General features: G+C 48.5%; 5 protein-coding genes across 5 annotated transcripts; 3 read left to right on the top strand and 2 right to left on the bottom strand.

Annotated features, from left to right (window-relative positions):
* Nucleotides 1-487: 487 nt before the first annotated feature.
* Nucleotides 488-3,374, bottom strand: CLUP02_09777 (finger protein; the record flags this gene model as incomplete). The annotated part of the gene is made up of 14 exons (XM_049288755.1): nt 488-581; nt 642-782; nt 1,022-1,085; nt 1,130-1,223; nt 1,281-1,377; nt 1,438-1,563; nt 1,646-1,720; nt 1,786-2,234; nt 2,296-2,446; nt 2,549-2,620; nt 2,793-2,907; nt 2,974-3,071; nt 3,176-3,298; nt 3,361-3,374. The coding sequence occupies 14 exons, from the start codon at nt 3,372-3,374 to the stop codon at nt 488-490; spliced, it is 1,713 nt and encodes a 570-aa protein (XP_049145899.1).
* Nucleotides 3,375-4,182: 808 nt separating this feature from the next.
* CLUP02_09776 (mandelate racemase/muconate lactonizing enzyme domain-containing protein) lies at nt 4,183-5,454 on the top strand (the record flags this gene model as incomplete). The annotated part of the gene is made up of 1 exon (XM_049288754.1): nt 4,183-5,454. The coding sequence occupies one exon, from the start codon at nt 4,183-4,185 to the stop codon at nt 5,452-5,454; it is 1,272 nt and encodes a 423-aa protein (XP_049145898.1).
* Nucleotides 5,455-6,635: 1,181 nt separating this feature from the next.
* On the top strand, nt 6,636-7,430 carry CLUP02_09775 (uncharacterized protein; the record flags this gene model as incomplete). Its single annotated transcript, XM_049288753.1, has 2 exons — nt 6,636-6,905; nt 7,074-7,430. 2 exons carry the CDS (start codon nt 6,636-6,638, stop codon nt 7,428-7,430), a joined length of 627 nt encoding a protein of 208 aa, XP_049145897.1.
* A 200-nt stretch (nt 7,431-7,630) lies between these two features.
* Nucleotides 7,631-10,343, bottom strand: CLUP02_09774 (uncharacterized protein; the record flags this gene model as incomplete). The annotated part of the gene is made up of 12 exons (XM_049288752.1): nt 7,631-7,675; nt 7,738-7,862; nt 8,027-8,238; nt 8,427-8,862; nt 8,912-9,049; nt 9,153-9,373; nt 9,448-9,689; nt 9,780-9,937; nt 9,975-10,005; nt 10,062-10,144; nt 10,204-10,224; nt 10,262-10,343. The coding sequence occupies 12 exons, from the start codon at nt 10,341-10,343 to the stop codon at nt 7,631-7,633; spliced, it is 1,794 nt and encodes a 597-aa protein (XP_049145896.1).
* A 188-nt stretch (nt 10,344-10,531) lies between these two features.
* Nucleotides 10,532-12,244, top strand: CLUP02_09773 (FAD binding domain-containing protein; the record flags this gene model as incomplete). The annotated part of the gene is made up of 4 exons (XM_049288751.1): nt 10,532-10,855; nt 10,939-11,636; nt 11,698-11,909; nt 11,973-12,244. 4 exons carry the CDS (start codon nt 10,532-10,534, stop codon nt 12,242-12,244), a joined length of 1,506 nt encoding a protein of 501 aa, XP_049145895.1.
* Nucleotides 12,245-14,524: the final 2,280 nt, after the last annotated feature.

Raw genomic sequence — 14,524 nt, 5'->3', positions numbered from 1 at the left:
ACCACTCCGTCACCCAAGACCAGCAGCGCAGCAGCCAAGCCGGCGCAAGTGGCCTGTCAGACTGACTCTGGCATCACGCCCGTCGCGTATCCACATCCGTGGGTTCACTTTAGCACGGAAGAACACCTGAGCTATCCCCGCATTTCCTTTCTTCCCCGAAGTTGGCTTACCCCAGACCGCGCGATTCCCCAGGTCGATCACATGAGAGGCGCCGGTCCGCTGCGAAATCCGGGTTCAGTCCGGCAGTTTGGGGGTAGCGTTCTCGCTAGGAAATTAAACCGGATTCCCGAGGCGCTTCATGATTGGAGGGGGTATGGCAGGCATGGCGAAAGCCGTTTAGCTCCCGCCTGGCGATCCAGTACACAGTATGGGAGTGGCTGGCTAATCGGCTCCGAGTGCCCCGGCTTCTTGAACAACTGAACGATGAAGCTGGTCGATAGCGCCATGGCGTACCTTGGCGTGCCGCGTAACAACCCCTGCGAGTGACTTAGGAAATCCCGTTGACTGTCTGATGGCTCTTATGAGCGGTGACCCAGTTCATTGGGACGAAACTGTCCGTCGCGCTATGGCGAGCCATCCAGCTGGGAGAGTCAGATCCAACATGGGAGAGAGGTCATAGTGTCGATGAGGCGTATCCACACTGGGTGCAGGTCTGCATAGTTGAGGCATGCGACTCGAGGCCATGTGGAAAACCCTCTCCTCCTGAGAAGCGAAATTCGGGGTTCCACAGAACACGGCGCCGGTCAATGAACTGGTCCAGGCAGCTGTGAACACCATGAATGCTGGGTATCACGTATACGTTCAAATTTTGAGATCAGTCAAAAGCTGCCGTGCAGCACTTGCAACATATATAATGCATATTCGATCAGTGCTCAAATAATTGGCTAAGGCGGAAAAGGCTCGAACAGCGTGACGAATCGCGAGTAGATGTAAGCCAGGACTCAAAACCTTGATTCCTCGCACCGACTTAGTACCTACGTTACGTACTTACTTTTGTAGGTTAGTATATGAAAGTAGTCACTTCCGACTTGAGAATGATGAGCTTGCCAACTTCAACTTGTGGGGGTCTTGGACTTCATATTCCCCTGTTCAGACGTGATGAGTTGGAAGGATTCCTAGCGCGTCGAACTATCTGCCTCCAGTAGCCCTCTTGGCACATATTGGAGGTAGATGTTCTTGCATTCGGGAAAGCCGGGGCCCGAAGTAATGTGCTTTGTCATTCTCTGAACATGACAAGCATGTTCCTGTTCAATTGCGACTTGACGAAAAGGTGTAGATACAAAATGGCATTCCCAGGAAGTCTTTACCCGTGACAATCGACTCCGGCCGGTCTCCGTGGGACCATCACCCCGCATGAACAGATGCCAGGCACCCGGCCTCAGTTAGTCAAAAAGCGGAGAATGCAGGCCTCTTACATTCTAGTCAACGGGGCTTGACGGTGGCCTCATGTCGACACGACTTTTGCGACGCTTTCCCTCAACACAGATGATCTGAGCACGGTACTCCCGCCACCAAGCACCAGGTATCTCCCTTCCCCGGACACCACCGTTCTCTCGATTGATACTGCCTACGTAGTTGTAAGGAATCTCTCGAAAACCTGGCGGCTTGGGGACGAGTAATATACGCTTCAGGGATTGAGCCTTACGTCGCTGCCGTGGCCCCAAAGATCGGCGGAGTCGTCGTGAACCAACGCATCAAAATTTCCAGTCCCACCTGTGACCTATGGGGTAGGAAAGCATCATGTCAGGCGTGTTTAGTCTAGCAGTATTATGTTAGAAATGTTACTTATCAATGAATCGAATTGTGCCCAGTTTATCATGTTGAAGAGTCCGACGTGAAAAGCACGGAAAGGATCGGCAGAAAGGCGCGCCCTCGGCAGCTTGTTCAACAGCAAGTCTCGATCCGCTAGTACCACCCTCGGGACGTAATTGAGACCTCCGGTATGGCACAGGAAGGATCTCGTTGTTCTCATTTGATGTCAAACAATTTCCAGCTCGGGGATTTGAGATAGGCGCGAGACACGTGTTGTTCCGCAGGACCTCGAGGCGCAATTCTTGGAGGACAACACCGTAGCGCTGCATAAGTGATCCATTGGTTGCAATACTTCCAATCTGAGCATGGCATTGAGAAGCAAGACGGAAGCAATCCATGCAGGTCTCTGGTGTCTCGGTACGTCGCTGGGTTGCGAAAACGTAGAGTATAACCACTGCACTGAATCCGTAATACGGGACGATCTCATGTGTGTGAGCATGTGAAGTACTAAGTTTCATTCCCAAACAGAAAACAGCAACTTACAAACAACGTACTGTAGAGCTCGCCGGCTTCGTTGATGTAGTTGACGTGCTTCGTGATCTTTGTGGCGGCGTCCACGCAAAGCTGAACATTTTTCCGAATCTCCTCCTGCCTCAATCGCCCACTGCCATTTTCTTGAACATGCCCAGAGAGGCTATTAAGGGAATTAATGAGGAATGGTCTGTGAACAAGTATCTGGGCGTGCGAAAAGGCGAGCTAGAGCAGGTCGCTTTGGCTAAGGACCAGCTTGACATACAAGGCTGAAGATCCGACCGTGTCAAGAAGGTAGGAAATTGGCTCTCGCCATTCGGACAAGTCTTCATTGAACCTTGCAGCAGGTGTGAGGTGCTCCTCAGTTGAAACAGATTTGATGCCATAAAGGCTTCGTAGAACCCTGGCTACTATCCTCGAGGGCCTAGTACTCTTAGTGATTGACCGTAGCTTCCTTGACTTTGGCGGAAACCTAGTTCAAGCAAAACCATGGGATTTTGAATACCTACTTGAATTGCGCAACTGGGGCTGATGTAATCGGAGGACCACTTTCTGTTGAGTCCATCCCACAGCCTGGGCGCAGCTGATCATCGTCAACGGAAAGCGGCAATTGCTGATCAATGTCTTCATCATGGAAAGTCGTTGGACGCCCCAAAGCAGCGCTGAGATATTAACCATCGATTCTGCAACAGTCTTTGGCGGCAAAATCGCAAACGAAGAGCCTTGTCCAGGCAATGGACGATCCCCGAAGTTGAAGACCGACGAGTTCAAATATCCAGAAGATTGCACTTTCAGTCTTTTGTGTATCCGAGAGAGAAAAGAAACACCTGATACAGGGCCTATATAATGGCCTTGTTCATTTGTTTGTGGTGGTTCTGGCGAGTTTCTCAACGAGTTCGTATCGGGGATGCGCAGGAGGTGGTCAATATCCATAGTACCGCGAGGGACATTTGTGATCTCCCCATCTTTGAAGAGAGGCGGGGATTGGAATGTAATTGGCGATTCAATAGCAGTTCTTGAGATTGATTACAGTTGAACTACTAGGAATTGTTGCGACAAATGAACTCTGATGAACACAGGCACTGGAACATTCTCCGCCCGCGGTCTTCTCAGCAAGGGTTGAGTTCGCACCCTCTATAAAATTCTGCCTTTCGAGATTCACGGCATCGTTATCAATAACTGAAAGAAGTTGACCTCGTCTATAGGCTGCGGTGAATTGACAATCTAGATTGGACTCTGCGCAAAAGACGCACGGCCATGTCCCAGAGCATCGTGTCTTGCGACTGAAGCCAGCATATTAGACGTTAGCCATTGTACAACAAGACTCGACACACCATTCCGTTGTAGGCTAGCGATTTGCACTTATCGCAGGCTCTGTTTACTCATGGAGGCGCAGGATCTCCTCGGACCCTTTTGCGGCCTGTTCGATTCTGCGGCATCAGTTGCCAGTCGAGTCCGGGACAATGATGCGATCGGCGATTCATCTATTGCTTCCTCGGATAGACTAGATACACAAGAGGTTCGGGATCACTTCTGTCAAACCCTGAATAGTTGTTATCGATGATTCAACTCGGATGCACTTTTCCGTCTTTGGGCCCAAGGATGCCCGCTCCCTCGGATGTCGGACGTCTGCCGATCCTAGTCGTACTCCAACATCCGCGGAAAAGGCGGCGTTCCACCCCGCATACGGATTATTGTCCTTCGAATGGCACACTTATCCTACAAATCGTACCCCGCGTAGGTAGTCACCTATTAGATGGCCAAATCTTCAAGCGCTACAGTTCGATTTAGTTGGTGACGTTAAAAACATCCCTAATCTCACGATTTGCGTTCAATTACAGTAACGAAGCAGCCAAAAACAGACAAAGGAAGGTGAACCTAAAACCACATGCAGCCATCATGTCTCGACGTGGGACTATTCGGGATATCGTCATTACACCAGTGGCATTTCATGACATGCCACTGCTAAATAGCGTTGGTGTACATGAGCCATTTGCACTACGCAGCATCATCGAAGTTATCACAGATGACGGTTACGGATTGGGGGAATCGTACGGAGACTCAACACACCTGGGCCGTCTCCAACTTGCGGCCGACAAAATTAAGGGCCTCACTGTGTACGAAACAAACTCCATATACCAGCTATGCGTCGAGTCCTTGACAGGCGACACCAGCACAGGCGGCGACGGAATGGCAGGCATGGTGACTACTGCCTCCGTTGCGGACAAGGTTTTCTCCCCATTTGAAGTTGCGTGTCTCGACATCCAGGGTAAGCTTGCAGGAGTACCTGTGAGCGACCTTCTCGGCGGCTGCGTTAGAGACAACGTCCAGTATTCGGCCTACCTCTTTTACAAGTGGTCGGGACACCCTGGACAGCCAGACGACGAATACGGCGCGGCTCTTGACCCTGCTGGTGTGGTAAAGCAGGCGAAAAAAATCATTGACGAGTACGGTTTCAAAGCGATCAAGTTGAAAGGCGGCGTCTACCCACCCGCACAAGAGGTGGAAGCAATCAAAACATTGCATGCGGCTTTTCCGGGTGTGCCTCTTAGACTCGACCCCAATGCCGCCTGGACTGTCGAGACCTCAAAATGGGTTGCGAAGGAACTCGAAGGGATCGTCGAATACCTGGAAGACCCGGCCCCAGAAATCGAAGGCATGGCTGCTGTTGCGAAAGCAGCGTCGATGCCGTTGGCGACAAACATGGCCGTAGTCGCATTTTCTCACTTGCCCACATCAATTCTGCAGAACGCAGTCCAAGTGGTGCTCTCTGATCATCACTTCTGGGGTGGCCTGCGCAAGTCTCAGACTCTGGCCGCCATCTGCGCGACTTGGGGAATGCGTCTTTCGATGCACTCGAATAGCCATCTGGGCATATCACTTGCGGCCATGACTCATCTTGCGTCGGCTACTCCAAATTTGGACTATGCTTGCGATACTCATTGGCCATGGAAACCACGGGATGAGGATGTCGTCGTTGATGGGGTACTCAAGTGGTCTGATGGTGGTTTGAACGTTCCGACCGCGCCTGGCTTGGGAGTTGAGCTAGACAGGAAGAAGTTGGCGCATCTTCATCAACTCTACCTGGATTGTGGGCTGCGGAAACGCGATGACACAACGTATATGAGAAAATTCCACCCTGAATTTTCTCCAAACGTTCCAAAATGGTAGATTCATTATTACCTCATGACTGCATGCACCTTCTCGATTAGACCTAGGAATCCAAAAGCCTCTGATACAATGAATGATGACAAAACTTCAGTGCTCATTCTTTTGGAGCTTACCTCCCTGCGAAAATTGTAAATACGCAACTTGCAAGGGGTGTCTTCGAGTCTTTTATAGTGAAACGCCTCTTATTAAGGTAAATAGAATGAGAGTTCCTCGGAAGCAGAATCGGTCCTTGGATAGCATATTGAAATATACATAAGCCTACAGCGTGCTCTACGGTGGTTTGAAGTTAAGGTCAAGTTTACAAAAAAACACCGGACGTGAAGTGGGACTAATCAAAGGAAATATCAAAGCTCAGTTAACACTTGTCATAATCTTTTGCCTTAGAAAGACAAGAGCTCTCGATCCTCGAGCGAACTGTCCCTACATGTCGAGGAGAGGAGGTTTTCCGCCTCATCCGCGCATTTTCTAAACCAAATGGTATTGTCTCCGGCATTTCTGGATCCCCTGCCTTGACCAGGACATTGCAGAATTCGATAACAGTCCGATATGTGCTAACAAGCTGAGATGAGCAAGACATCGTGTATGATTGCAGGGGGAGAAAAGATCCTACAGCTCCATCGTGGGGAAGCGGATATACGGGGAGACTCAACATCTTACTCCTCTCGCTAACAATAGAACTGCACGAACATGCCAGATGTTAGAAGGACTTTCTTGTTTTGGCAAGGTCTTATAGATGTCTGAAATACCTACCTAGTAGTACAACCATCAACTTGCAGTCTCTTTTATCACCCCAGCTGAGACCGCGTCTGCGTCTGTCTGTAAACAGATGTTTGGCCAGGTTCTCTCTGTTATTTTAACTCCAGTCTGAGAGCCTGCCTTGGAAAAGAGAACCTTAGACTGCTCTGCAGGTACGCCATTGTGAACGACATCTCTGATCTCATCAATCTCGCACCCTCTGGGCATTGCATTGTCAGCAAGATGGTGAAATAGAGGGCTGGCCATCGTGGAAACTCGGCTAAGTCGATTCTAATTGGATTAGCGATCAGTCTTGCTAGGTAGGTCTACTCTAAAGAAATCTAGCTCTGTGTTGAGGTTGATGCTAAGTGCGGCCTAGATTCGTGTACGGCATCGATACGGGTATCATTGCTTCAACCATCGCTCAGACCACCTTCAAATTATACATGTACGGCCCATCTATGGACAACGTTTCTGTGCGAGCAGGCATTGAACCTGGACATTACGCAGGATACGCCTTTGGCAGTGGTGGCTCTGCCTACTGCATGGACAAGATGTCCCATCGCTGGACATTGCTCTTTGGAGCGTGTATTGGTGTCGCAGGAGCAGTGCTGCAGACTGCCGCCGTGAACCCAGCCATGATGATTGTGGGTCGTGCTTTCTCAGGACTCCCGACGGGTAAGGTCTATCCGACAGCCCCTGTGTATCTTGCGGAGGTCAGCCCTCCAGAGAACCGCGGATTGCTTGTTGGCTCGAAAGGATTGGTGCACACTCTCGGGTTCTTCGTTGCTAGATGGATGGGTTATGCTGGCTATATGATGAAGCTTTCTGGGTCAAACACCATCCAAAGTTACCAGTCAGTCATGTATAACTCTTTTGGGTAGGAGGGCCAGACTGTGCTCCTGATAGGGGGTTTATATGGCTTCATGGCAGTTATCGGGCAGATAATGAACGTTTTCTTTGTCGCCGACCACTGGACGCGACGCATCACTATCATTTCCGGGAATTTCACGCTCGCTGTCCTCCTCGCGGTTTTGACGGCCTTCTCGAAACTTTTCCAAGATGACTCGAATCCAGCTGAATCCCATGCCGGTGTTGCGTTCATCTTCTTAGTCGCGTTTGCGTACTACTTCTTCTTCAACAATGTCAATTGCGTTTTGGTAGCAAAGACTTTTTCACTCGACCTCCGTGGCGTCGGTGTTGGCTTCTCAATCTTTACACAAGCTGTTACGGCAATTTAGTTATCTTAGGCGGCACCAGCCGCGTTCGATGCCATCGAGAGGAAGTTTTACTTCGTGCACCGCTTTTGCGGGGATCATCTATTTTTTTTCCTGCCCGAGACTCGCTTCTTATCACTTGAGGAGGTGGCTGCTAAGTCCGGTGACGAGATTATGAGCCCAGGATTAGCAGTCTAGGAAAGAAAGGTCCGGAGCTGGATCAGCTAGAGCAAGATGCGGGAGATAACAAGCGGCAGCCTGACATATCCCTAGACCACGTTGAAGATTCGAGGAGATGAAGAATGAGCGAGTAAATATCAACGAGCGGGACCTGGGCTCTCAACAGGACATCTTCTGTGCCAAGTATCTCAGTATCTGAAGGTAAATTGGATTTCGTTCTTCTTTGTTCCATCTTGTTATTGTACGCCACGCCAGACAATACCGGAGCGTCTTCTTCTACATATAAAGTGAATCCCGAAGATGATGCCGTAGTTCCATAAATGTTTCATTTCCCTCACAATTAACGCATAGGGTAGTGAGTGCCTATTGATAGTGATAGAGACATGCTGTCAAGCAACCCTAAATAGTCTCTTTACTTCTCCATTCCAGCTAGCCTGAACCTCGCGCCGATACCAGACGCTGTCCTTTGAGATCGCCGAAATTCTTTGGCGAATGCCCAGCGGGCGGACACTGAATCATCTCACTGTTTCCTCCGCGAGCAACAAATTGATGTGTTCCGTATCGACCCCTGCTCGTAATGACATCCCAATGATTAGCAGGCGGTTGGAAATTCGTGGGCATGGAACATGAGGTACCATAGCTACCTTGTAGTCTTCAAGCTCACAAATGTGCTCCCAGTCAGGGAGACTCACATTCGCAGCGAAATAACCCACAGGAGCTTTGCAGTCCGTTCCTCTTCCCTAGGTTACATACTTGAGAAGTAGTCTTTCCGGGCTCAAAGAAGGACCTTTCGCCTCGGTTCGGGATCAATATGTCTCAGACGAGAACGCTGAGTCTCACGATGATTTTTGAAATGCGTAATCCAACCATTCATGCATGTCGACCGTATTGAGGTCTACCTCCGGGATATCCAGGTCACACAGCGTTTCGTGAAGCTTTTCAAGCCCGCTGTGATGCCTCTCCTCCCAGACTCCCAGCCGTCGTCTTCGCCTCTCATCCCGCGCCCGACGCGCAGGATCTTTTTGCTGATATCGAAGAACCCTGTCGAGAAGCCCGTCCATAAGCGACAAAACAAGACATGCTAACCACCCTTTCGCGGTCAGTGAGTGAGGTAGAAGAGTGCTGCTCGGTGTGACTGTGGGCCGTAGTCTTAGCTCAGACATTGCCTCAGTCCAAGTTTGGTTGAGAGTGGCGTTCATAGCTGCCGTCAATGGAAAGAAGGACTCGGGATAAGATCTCGAGTAAATCCGGGACAGGTTGAAGGAGGTGAGGTCTCCTGCATCACATAGGTGGTTGTGGTTAATTTACAGTTATTGCGGAATCACCGGGGTCTGGAAAGTCTAAAAATGTCCGAACGTCAAGCCACAGCACCCATATCGCGCGGTACAATGTGTCGATGCGTTTGACTGCTGTAGGAGCAAACTTTAAACCGATGAAACCGTGCCGTAGAACTTCAATGTCACCTAGTAGGATTTCGCGTAGTGCCTTTCATCTGAAATGATTTATCTAAGAGACAGGTGTTCTAAAGAACGGTCAACGCTTGAAGAAATGTCAACAGTCATGGACCGTACTTGACCAAGCACGAAAACAACCGAAGGAAATGTTTGATATGCTGTTCGCGCATACGAGCCAAGGTAGCCATTGCCTCACTCGGCAATGCTTTGATTTGCCGAGATTCTCGGGCTGAAGTTGGCAGAGACAGACGTGCCGAACAGTAACGTGAGGGGAGAACCTGGGATAATGTACTCAAGTTGCAATCGTAGAATCCGCAGTTCACGATGCGTTTGCTTTAGGTGGGTATTTCGGTAAGCCACAATGGAATGATTGAAATAACAAATACGGATACACGTACTCTCTTCACGTGGGAAACTTGGATACGGATCCACGTAAAGGAATACACGTAGAACAAAAGAGTGGGTATGCGGAAGCAGATCTACACCAATTCCACCCAACTCCAAAAGACTCGCACAGATCTCCGCTCGTCTTCATGCGCAAGCGTTCGAAGGGGGCCCCATCGCCGAAAGCGAGAGCGAGCGGAACACCATGCTCTGACGCAGGTGTGGCTGGAAACGTCAGGGGTGGTTTGCAGGGCAAGGCCAAGGTCTGGAACACATTCTACTCCGTTAGGTAAATCGTCATGGAAAGAGAGCACATTGTTTACTATGTAAGGTGGGAAAGAAGCAAGTACCACACTTTATTTCCGTCAATGAGAAAAAACACTTTCGTCCCATCGCTTTGACGACGGAATGATGAGGTGGCACTGTCAAATCTCCTCGGACTAGTGATCCGGGGTAGGAACTCAAGATGGCACACTAGGGCTGGAGCATACAGCATGGCCTCGCGGGAAACGCCTCATCTGGGTCCATCAGGCGAACCCATCTGTGGAACCGCAATGCCGTGTCTCTTCGGGCCGGTCCAACTGATAGTAGGGCAAGGTAGCTAAGGTAAGTGGCAAGGGCTTAGTGGTTCGCTGACGAAGACGGCTATGGCGGACTGGCGTGTTACGTATCGTCGACTAACAAGTAGCGTAAACTCGACCAGACTATCTTGGTCGAAGCCTTGAGTGGACTTTGAGTGACGAAATCCGCAATGGATCTTTTTGATGGATTCCACCTACAAGGCTGAGCATCTTCAAAAGCTGCAAGCCACAGAGCGAGACCGATTGCGATTGAGACTTTCGTAGCGGATCATCATGATGGAGCACCATGTTGTAGTCGCTGAGGAAGATCGTAGAGACAGTAGCGGAGAGGGTGTCATTTTGTTGTAAAGGGGGTTGCACCGAGGAACAAGAGTGGCAAGGCTATTCAGGAGAACCTCCCTCGAGACAGATAAATACTTGGTAAATTCTTTCTCATGTCGTTCTCGAGATGCTTGACCATTCACCCCCAATCACTCGCTCCAACAAGCCTATCCTTCCGCACTTCGATCGACAGTCAGTCACAGCCATGTTGTATTCTCTTACTCTCCCAGCTCTTCTGCTGGTTAACTCTGCCTCGGCTACCAAGTCCGTCTTCGGTCGCCGAGACCTCCTGGTTTCCGACAATGTCAAGTGCGCTTGTACTGGGTTGAGCAGCCATTCTCCTAACTCTACGCTCTTCTCCAATTCGACGGCGTACGAGACCCAGCGCATCAACGTCTGGGACAAGAGAGCCAGCCTCCATCCGGCCTGTATCTATCTCCCTTCAACTGCCGACGATGTCGCTAAGGGCGTGGAGATCCTCTCCACCTGCAAGGCCCAGTTCGCTGTCAAGGGTGGTGGCCATATGAACGTACGCACAATCTTACACCCAAGCCCCCTAACCTCTTGCCCCCTGCACCATAAGGCAGCCCACTAATTATACATATCCTGCAGTACCCCGGAGCCAACACCATTGACGATGGAGTCCTTCTTGCCCTCAACGGCCTGAATACAGTCACAGTCAACAATGACGAGAACACCGTCGACGTCGGTCCCGGCAATAAATGGGTCGACGTCTACTCCGCCCTGGCGCCGTACGGCAAGTACGCTATCGGCGGCCGTCTGAAGACCATCGGCGTCCCCGGCCTGACCCTGATCGGCGGTGTAAGCTACTTCCTCAACAAATATGGCTTCTCCATGGACAACGTGGTCAAGTACGACGTCGTCCTCGGCAACGGTACCCAAGTCTCCGCAACCAACACTTCGAACCCGGACCTCTTCTGGGCTTTCAAGGGCGGTGGTAGCAACTTCGGCATCGTCACCAAGTTCTCTCTCCAGACTTTGGACCTACCGTTGGCGACTAGCACTTACCAGATCTTTAACGAGTCTGCCACACAGGCCTTCATCAAGGCTGCTGCCGATTTCGCTCTCAGCGACGACAACTCTGAGGGTGCCGGTGCCGTCATCAACATCAACTACAATGTGACGACGAAGGAGGTCGTCCCGCAAGTCTTTGGCCTGCAGGAGACCACTGTCTCGCCGCCGTCTCACTTTGCCAACTTCACTGCTATTCCTGCCGTTTCCCGCAGCCACAATGTTACCCGTCCCATTGACTGGCACTCCCAGATGTTGTCCCCCAACCAGATGTTCCGGTAAGAAAGGTCCTCACCATAATCCTTCTCTATCGCAAACAAGCTAACGGTTTCTGTTTAGCATTCAGTTCGGCCACCAAACGATCATTCCCGATGCCGACCGCCTGTACGAGATCTACCAGGCCTGGGTTGAAGCTATCGCCGACATTGCCGACATCGAAGGCGTTCGTCCTACGTTCATCTTGAACACGGTCCCGAGGACTGCTTTAGCGGTTGGAAAGAACAACGGCATCGGTAACACGTTCGGTCTGGATGCTGACCAGTCCTATGTCTGTAAGTTTGCTCACCCACGTCCACATTAATTCATCACCGACAGTGGCTGACTGAGAATCTCAGGGTGGCAAATCACTACCTCTTGGGCCCGCCCCGAGGACGACCTCCGCATGACCGCTTGGTCCCAGAACTTCCTCGCCCACCACCACGAGATCAACCAAGAGTTGGGACTGGCGACTGAGTTCGTCTACATGGGCGACGCGGGCGAGTGGCAGAAGCCTTTTCCTGCTTACGGACAGGGTAACCTGCAGAAGATGAAGGATATCAGAGCTCAGTACGACCCCAACATGGTGTTCAGCAAGCTCAACTGGGGTGGTTTCAAGCTTGGACATTAAGACTATGACTAAGTCTTTGACGATGCAACGGTCATTGGAGAAGCACTCACCAGGTTCAAGCTTGGCGGATGAGGAAGATGCTTGCATCCGTCGACTTGGCTCCTTACTTCTTTGTGCATATTTGCCAGATTTGTCTTCACACCTGTATTTTCATCTTGAGTAAAATCAATGCTTCTGATCTTGGCTTTGCACAAACGACTGATGCGATGTGTAATATTTCCTCTGAAATTCATGATCCAGCATGATAAACGCGCCCCTCCGACTACCCTCTCCACTTCTTCCTAGCCCGATTTGAGCTAATGCTATCGAACACCCGGGGTCGATTTTTCCTCTCGAATCACAAAAGAAATGCCCTAACGATTGTTCGCTCTCTTCCGAAACGCTATGTCTATAGGTAGTCATAACAACCTTCCTCCTACATACTTTTTCTTGGCACGCACTATTAGTGCGGGCCACTCTACCACACCAACCTCCTTAACAAGGCCTATTCTACCCCCCCCCTTTTTTTTTCTCCTATGCCAACCATAACTAGCTTAGGCAACGGCCGCCATACGCCGCCACGGTTACCGCCCTTTTTAAATACTTTTAGTACCCTCTCGGGCTTTATTACGATTATTTAGTCTATATTACTACGGTCCCTAACTAAAAAACGCCGTATTCCGGACTCTACTAAGGTAACGCTTATAATCCCTAAGATTACGAAGGTTCTAACTATAAGACCTAAGCTAGACGCGTTTACTACTATAACTTAGCTTAGACTAATAATAATAACCTAACCCCCCCCTAATTATAGAGCGCGTTTTAATAGGACTACGACTATTAATAAAATTAAGACCTATCTATTTAGCCTCTATTTTATAAGGGATATTACCCTCGTAGCTATTTAAGAGTCCTTTTAGCTACTAAAAAACTCTAAATATATTACTATTATAAGCTATTATATTACTAAGCTCGAGGCTTTTTTTAAAAAACCTTAGCTACTACCCACTAGAACTTCTTAGTATAAGCTAGATTATAGAATTATAACGGGCCTCTCTTTTATTAAAATACTTTCTTAAAGCTCTAGCTATTATACTTAGCGTCTTATTAATTACTAGCCCTAGGGGCTTATAGCTCGAGCTTTAAGTATAATAAATAACTTACGAGAGGGAGCTAGAAACGTACTTCCCTCCCTTAATACCTATATTTTTATTTACTTCGACCTTAAAAATCCCCGCCGCTAGGTAAAAGTACGGTTTATTTATAAAGAAGTTATTAAAAACTACTCGCTTAAGGGTAAAAATATTAACCCGGTAACTAAGGTTCTAACTAGTTACGTACTTACCCCGAAGACCTTAGGAGCACGATAGGCTATACTTAGTTACTATACTTAGCTATTTAAACTCTTTAATATAACTATTATTAAGGGATCTGAGATTTAGTTTATTTATACTATTAAAAGTGTTAAGACTTAGATCCCTAGCCTTAATAAGTAACCCCTCGACTTTAGTACGTACGTCCGGGACGAGGTTAAAGTAGTAGCGGGGGTAACCCCCCTCTACTACCGGACCTTTAGCCTAACGAATAGCCCCTATATAACTTATATTATATCCTTTTTAAAACTAATAAAAAGGCCCTTTAGTATCTTTAGATTAGTAATAGCCTAGCTACTTACTTACCGACCCCTTTTTAAGTAGTACTAGGTCTATTTAAATTAGTATAGCTCTAAAGACTATACTAAAACTTAACGCTATTATTATTATAAAAAGCTAGGATATAACGGTAACTATATTACGATCGTCCTTTAGTACGTAAACTATTAGGGGCTATATATAAGCGACTATACGAGCTACCCTATACGCCCTTAAAAAAAAGATAGTACTATTATTTACTAAACTTCTTAATAAAAAAAACTCTTATATAAAGTAAGTAGAGAACTCTATGCGCAAGCTACGAAGCTCGACCTCTTCTTAAGCCCTATCCCTAGGTTAGACCTTATAGAGTCCCTAGGTACTTAGCTCTAGGATAAGATTATAAGTATCGAAATAAAGAGACTTACTAAGGATATTATTCGGGGGTCTATAGTTATTAATATAGCTACGTATAATACTAAAGACTACCTAAGCGGACGAGAGTAAACCTACTTAATTACTATAAAGTTAAATAGTATTATAAATTCTATTTTAAAAAGTAGTAACTACCCCCTCTTTAAGAAATAGGGCTCTAAACTCCCCCCCGAAAATAGCTTAGAATACGAAGAGCCTACCCCGAAAAGGAAGAGTAAGAGTAAATATAAAAGTA

Source organism: Colletotrichum lupini, chromosome 5 (assembly GCF_023278565.1).
Source record: "Colletotrichum lupini chromosome 5, complete sequence".
NCBI classification, from domain to species: domain Eukaryota; kingdom Fungi; phylum Ascomycota; class Sordariomycetes; order Glomerellales; family Glomerellaceae; genus Colletotrichum; species Colletotrichum lupini.
Note: the sequence above shows the minus strand (reverse complement) of the source record. Positions and strands in the feature narration are given on the sequence as shown.